The 7,653-nt window shown below is 44.2% G+C and overlaps 1 protein-coding gene across 1 annotated transcript; it reads left to right on the forward strand.

The window, feature by feature from the left end:
- LOC121876126 lies at window positions 1–7,302 on the forward strand. Its single transcript, XM_042381067.1, has 6 exons — window positions 1–287; window positions 2,001–2,186; window positions 5,303–5,481; window positions 5,832–5,960; window positions 6,255–6,435; window positions 6,843–7,302. The coding sequence occupies exons 1-6, from the start codon at window positions 1–3 to the stop codon at window positions 7,099–7,101; spliced, it is 1,221 nt and encodes a 406-aa protein (XP_042237001.1). The 3' UTR covers window positions 7,102–7,302.
- The last annotated feature ends 351 nt before the right edge of the window (window positions 7,303–7,653 follow it).

Raw genomic sequence — 7,653 nt, forward strand, 5'->3', positions numbered from 1 at the left:
ATGAATGTCGAGGCGTTGGTTCTCTTCTGTCTTGTCGCTCGTGTCCTGGCTGGTGCTGGACGGGACGTGGACGGTGCTAGACGGGACTTGGACGGTGCTGGACGGGACGTGGACGGTGACGGACGGGAGGTTGACGGAGTGGGAGGCCGGCAAGTGACCGAAGTGGACGGCTATTTGAACACGGTGGAGCAGCTGGTGACGCAGGTGGTGGAGGAGGACCTGGGTAGATGCCATCTGGTGGTGGTTCACGCCGGAGACACCTCACCCCTCCTGCACCACACACTCAGGTGAGACAACTTACTTACTGTACACTAAACCATGTCTTCCTCCTTCACACACACACACACACACGGTGAGGTCCCTCATAACACCATCTGTGAGGGAATTACTACACCACGTGAGGTTCCTCATAACACCATCTGTGAGGGAACTACTACACCACGTGAGGTCCCTCATAACACCATCTGTGAGGGAACTACTACACCACGTGAGGTCCCTCATAACACCATCTGTGAGGGAACTACTACACCACGTGAGGTTCCTCATATCACCATCTGTGAGGGAACTACTACACCACGTGAGGTCCCTCATAACACCATCTGTGAGGGAACTACTACACCACGTGAGGTCCCTCATAACACCATCTGTGAGGGAACTACTACACCACGTGAGGTTCCTCATATAACACCATCTGTGAGGGAACTACTACACCACGTGAGGTCCTCATAACACCATCTGAGAGGAACTACTACACCACGTGAGGTCCCTCATAACACCATCTGTGAGGGAACTACTACACCACGTGAGGTCCCTCATAACACCATCTGTGAGGGAACTACTACACCACGTGAGGTCCCTCATAACACCATCTGTGAGGGAACTACTACACCACGTGAGGCCCCTCATAACACCATCTGTGAGGGAATTACTACACTACGTGTCAGCTGTTCAACACCTCAGCGCACATGATCTACGTGACCTCCACTGTAAACATTAATCTATATGTTCACTGTATGTTCCTTTACCTATCACTAATGAAGGCTTTTGTTAAACCAACAATGTATGTAATAAGTCATTTATGTCCAATGTATATTTTCAGCCTTCGGGCTGCAGAACTTTTTCAATTAACCGTTAATTATTATTATTATTATTATTATTATTATTATTATTATTATTATTATTATTATTATTATTATTATTATTATTATTATTATTATTATTACACACGCGGGTAACATAACAGAAGATGCCTGTACAGTATTTCCTGAGCGTCTATTGAACAACTTCCATTATTTCCTGAGCGTCTATTGAACAACTTCCATTATTTCCTGAGCGTCTATTGAACAACTTCCATTATTTCCTGAGCGTCTATTGAACAACTTCCATTATTTCCTGAGCGTCTATTGAACAATCCCCATTATTTGAGCGTCTACGCTGAACAACTTCCATTATTTCCTGAGCGTCTATTGAACAACTTCCATTATTTCCTGAGCGTCTATTGAACAACTTCCATTATTTCCTGAGCGTCAACAAGAGCTTGGGGAAACACCTTACCTTATATTTCCCACTTACCGTATCTGAAGATGTGACAACGCAGCTTATCATGGTCATTTAAACTACTCTATATCATGCCTGTCCTGTAATGTGAGTGTTACAGAAATAAAACTTGTAAGAGTCTACTGTAACTTTAAGATACTTTCCTACGCCAGACATACGAACATACTGTAATAGCCAGTGAGGAGGTATACCATTTAATGATGACATGTTGAACGAACTGGCCAAGCAATGGTATATGACCTAACCCTAACCTAAACTAATCTTCCATTATATAATATAGTGTTTGGTTAGGTTAGGTTAGGTTAAGTAGGATAGTATAGGTTATGAATGTTAGTTTAGGTTAAGTTTTGTTAAATATAGGTTAAATATTATTGGCTCGTTTTCTGTAGTCATCAGCACAGCCCACGTCGATAAATTCTTGGGGGCTTTTTCTTTCCTTGCAGACGTTTGTGGGGCGTGGTGAGAGTTGGCGTGGTGATGGTGGAGGCGAGGGCGGCGGTGGAGCAACGGGCGGCAGCACAGGATCACCTCCTTCGGGAACTCTGGGGGGAAGCTAAGTTCACCTGTCGTGCCCTTGTGTTGGATCTCACCAGTAACGACAAAGATGATGACACGCTTCTTATATTAAGGTGATTAATTCTCTTGTCATGATCTGTGAACGTGTGTGCGTGTGTGGTCTTAATCAAACACCGCCTGTGTGTCCGAACTGCCTCTATTATTGACCACAGTCTCGGTATAACTGTGATTGGTAAGTGTTTCCGTTACGCACACTTACAGTTCACTTATCTCCGTCACGCACACATACAGTACACATATCTCCGTCACGTACACATACAGTTCACATATCTCCGTCACGCACACATACAGTTCACATATCTCCGTCACGCACACATACAGTTCACTTATCTCCGTAACGCACACATACAGTTCACTTATCTCCGTCACGCACACATACAGTTCACTTATCTCCGTCACGCACACATACAGTACACATATCTCCAAGACGAGATATATTTTACCGTTTCCTTATACAGAAACCGTTAGACAATTCACATAATTCCGCCATAAAATACCTTGAACTTAAGTCATTTAAAAACTTTGATTATGATAAAGTTTAGGTCAGAGTCGGTAAAAGTATCGTCGGACCAACTGGTGATTAGATCAGCCCCGAGGTTATTTAGTCCAGGCTCTTCTATACCTTTTGGTGGCCGAAGTTTGACCTTTGATTTAAGTAATATGACCATAAAGCTTCAAAATTAACACAGGTCGACTTTTGAGATATGAGACATTCGCCTGCAAGAGGGCTAAATCCAAGATGGCCGTCATGGGGGCTGGTAAAACACTGAGGCAATCATAACTTTGGCATCAGATTCGGGTAATATTGACGTGTTTGACACATTGGACATACATATTTTACAACCTGAAGCCATCTGCTGCTGAATATGACCGCGTTTACTGAACACCACAATACTCAGCTAAATTAGATAACCATTACAATAACTTGGGAACTGGAAGTAGTATGTTAAATGATGCGAGTATTAAGTATCATATTGTTGACTTGGGTGAAGATAATAAAAATACATTAAATACAACTATCTTCAAACAGTCATAAAATTATAACAATGACTGTGCATGTAACGTTGTCCTCGGCAGCCTTTATAAAACCTTTATATAATGTATCTGTTGTTTAGTCAAAGAGCATTAACCATTAGCAATTTAGTTTCTTGCCTAGGATTATTATCTCATGACACGAATAGATCAGGTACCATGGATAAAGTTCACTTGGCAGTTGTCATGTTCAGGAACAATATATAACGTGTACATATACTAGTGTCCGATGTACCCGCCTGCCTAGCCAGAATAAAACTGTGGGTCTATGAATTAGTTAGTGATCAATTATCTTGGCATTTTGAGTCTCTCGAGATACTCTGAGTTATATCAGAGGTAGAGGGTGGCGTAAAATTCTCGGAATATACACATGGCAGAGTTGACAGTAGATACGTGCAGTTCCCAGTTGCCATCTCTCAGAAAGCACTGAAACATCTTTCTCGTGTCATCAGATTCTTTGGGAACCTCGGCCAACTTCACACGCTAGACGCTGTGCTGCTTTCCCACCAAAACACCTTTTAATTCTACTAAATATGCAACAAAGGAATGTGCCGTGTTATTTTTCTGCCAGAACGCTCTCCAGGCAGTATCCAACACATCAGACTTAATGAACATCCCTCGCAATGATCGAACGTTGTGGCCACCAGGCAACACAGACAGGAGTGCACTTCCCCAACTCCTCAGACTCGATGGGGTCATCTTCCTTGCCACTCCCACTGGTGTACCTCCCAGCACAACGAAACCCGACTTTCACCGTGTGGAATATCTCCAACATGGGATATACAGTACATCAAGGGAAATGGTTGGATCGGACATGACTCTGTCAGCCACCATGTGAAAAAAACTCCCTCATCACAGAAAACAGGAATCGTTGCCTGTTGGTCCAATTGCTTTCGCACACTTTGAACATTTGTGCACCACAGCATAGTCTGTGACTGGTGATGGAATGGCAGGGAGAAGCCCTACTCACATCAGAGGCACTTGAGCAGAGGAGATGAGCGCATGTACTCCATCTCGAGGAGGCAATTCACCTGGAGGAGTGTGTGGAAGACCATAGCGAACAAAGGAGATCAAGAACTCTGTTATGTTAGCTTTTTGGACTTCCGGATCAGACAGGGTAAAGTTTGTGTCCTCCAGTAACCTGAAGTCTGGGGAAAACTTGTTCGCACGACAGGTTTACGGGGTGTGGGGACTTTTTGACGCGGAACCATTGCCTTGAGAGTACTTAAGTTGGTACTAGACACCAGGAGTTTACTCTGAGGACTAGTTTATGCATCCGGGAACACGACCACTGCAGTGTTAGGTGAGCTCTGCATACTTGGCAATGAGAAATTATTTGCAAAATCAGCGTTGACTAAGACCCCCAATTGTGAAGCTGTGTCTGGTGAAATGAGTAGAGTCGGGGTACCAAGCGCCTTAGACCTGCTAATGGATACGCCGACAATGCGCTTCTAGCATCGCGCACCTCTTTATAATCTGTAAATACACCGATACGATTCATATATGTCAACGGCTCACAACCAATTGATAATACACGATCTGAAACATACAGTGCACCTACATCTGGATTACAACCATTAACCTCACCATAAGCACCATTGATTTCACTCACATGTACAGTACCATCTGTAACACCTGTCTTCAACACAGGAGTTTTCACTGCGGTGATTTACTATACATGTTCCAGATAAACCGAGTATCCTCGAACAAGGCAATTGTTAAAACTGACTCTGGCTTATTTCGAGTTATAACTGCAACATTATATATTACATTTATTTATCGCCCCTATGCTGTTTTTTACACAACAGAAGCACGGACAAAATAATGGATGTCAATAATTCTCTGAAGAGAAAATATTTCACATTATTTATTGTTCCACTAAAACCTCAGTACATATATTTACGATATACTGTATAGTGGGACCTGTGATGAGTAGATCCATATGTTTATAACGTTCGTGTGTAGCGTTAAACCTTAATGGCTTTAATGCATACTGTAAGAGAGAAAAATACCAAATGGGATATAGAAGGAAAATTAAATTACGGTTTACTACAACTACCTCACACACACACACACACACACACACACATATATATATAAGGTGAGTGATGACCCTATCGCTCTGGCCCGCCTGCAGGTTACTGGAGACAGTAGGGTTGTGGCAGCTGCCTGAGACGCGGGTGGTGGTGGTGGGAGGGAGGACCGAAGTGCAGGTTGTCCTTCTCCACCATAGTCTCCGGAACACACTCCACGCTCTCTACTTCGCCCTCCACACTCACACACTCCACCGCCCCAATCCACCCACTCGCCAGGCACGCATAAAATTAGCTAATTGATAAGAACCTTTCCCATACTGTACTGCACTTTAATTAATACTGTGCACCACGATCCTCCAAAACACTCACACGAGAACCTAAACCTGTGGCGAGGACTTCTGAAGGACACGAGCTGCGGTAGACCTCTGTACTGTGTTGTGGTGTTCCTAAAAGAGCGTTTATGATTGTTGTGGGATGTAGTGGATTGTCTTTTGGCATTTAGGATTTAGTTATCATTAGTAGTATTAGTTTTAGTAGTATGTAATTGTACCGTATAAGAGTATATTCTTCTTGATAGTGTTACCATTTTAAGCCTCATGTCCGGTTACTGTTTGTTGTTGTGGTGGACAGGAGGACGTCTGGAGGAGGCGGTAGAGGTGTTCCGACGGTGTATGTACTGCAGGAGTGGTCAAGCTGGGGTCCTGTCGGTGGTCGTCTGGGATCCCGTCACCGCTCCTCACCTCGGTCCTCTTTTCCCCGGTGAGAACAACTTTATACCGATCAGTACAGTATATACCTGTACCATCATCCAGCCTACTGCTAGATGGAGGTTCCCACATAGACCTCCACAAAAGCCTCTGTCTGGTAGCTGGCCTCTGTCTCTCGAAGGTATCCACTTGAGATGCTTGGTCCATCCTTGTTTTATTTTTCTTATTATATTTACCTGTATATAGTGTGTGTGTGTGTGTGTGTGTGTGTGTGTGTGTGTGTGTGTGTGTGTGTGTGAGTGATTATTATGGACATTACCTGGTCATGTTGTTTCTCTGGCTGCAGCAGTAGCAGCAGGAGGCGGTACAGAAGACATCATGGGCCACAAGTTCCGTGTTGTGGTCAGGAGGTATTTCCCCACCATCGATTTTCACCGTGTGGGTAAGGGGACGGACACCCTCGTCTCACTCAGAGACTCCCTCAACACACGTATGCTACAAGCCATCACTCCTCACCTCAACATCACGTACGTGGTCACATTCTTCACATACCTCAGCTGTACAGTATCCACCATAAAGGGGGCGGCGTAGTGTGCTTCTTGTTGTTTTATTATTAATCATATGTTTTAAAAATTTTGATGGTCATAGACTGGGGGAGACTGGTATGGTATTTGTGTTGTTTTATTAGTTATGAACAAGTCAAATATAACCAAATTGCCTGTTTTAAGGCTTTCAGATGGTGTGAAGTGGGGACACATATTCCCTTGTGAACGACGATTGTTATTTGATTGAGCTTGGTTTTGCTCTTTACAGTACGTGAACTTTTTTCATCGCGTGTGCAACCGTATTTTTGTTTTATGATTTTCTTTTACCTCATAACCCAACTCAACTCAACCCAGACTACAACATTAGGTGTCTGAATCCGTCACTGCAGGTACGAGCTACACGAGGCGTGGGACGGGGAGTGGGGTGCATTAGGTAGTGACGGTAACTGGAGTGGGCTGGTGGGGACACTGCAGCACCAGAAGGCTGATTTCTCCACCACCATCACCCCCACAGCCCCGAGACTCCTCGTAATGGAACACATCAGGATCTACGCCTCAGACCCTTTCATCATCATCTCTGCAAAGCCCCGGCCATTAGCCCCGTCCCAGGCCCTCATTACGCCCTTCACAGGCGAGTTCAAAAGTTAATTCACTTCAGCTTCTCTCTCACATGACGTGTAAACAAATGAATTACTAAACCATTTAAGCATAACCCGTCACTTAACAGATCAGTCAGTCACTAATCACACTTGACAGATAAGTTCCTCATTTAGTGCTTCCAGTCAGTGACACGTGCAAGTTGTGTCTGATCGATAACACTCATGACACCTTCAGGGAAACTATTACAAGTGTGTCCCTTGACTTAATGACTCCAATTTGTCACTACGGAGAACAACGCCGATTAAAGGCCTTCTTTTATCCATATGGAGGAAATATGTCACAGAATATCACAGTCCACCAATTAATATGATGACGTTACATTCTCTCATGTTCTCTTTCGAGGATTTAGTCTATTTTAAACACAGATTGACTTGCTCTGTCCTCATTGACTGGTCTACAGGAGGAGTGTGGTTGGGGGTGGTGCTGAGCTGTGTATCTGCGGGAGTGACGTTGTGGTTGGTGCTGCGAGAAAGGATGTGGGCTGCAGGTAGTCGTCCCTTGAAGCTGAATTTTGCTGTCTTATACGCCTCGGGGGTGTTG

This window comes from Homarus americanus, unplaced genomic scaffold (assembly GCF_018991925.1).
Source record: "Homarus americanus isolate GMGI-L3 unplaced genomic scaffold, GMGI_Hamer_2.0 scaffold33468, whole genome shotgun sequence".
Classification (NCBI taxonomy): Eukaryota; Metazoa; Arthropoda; class Malacostraca; order Decapoda; family Nephropidae; genus Homarus; species Homarus americanus.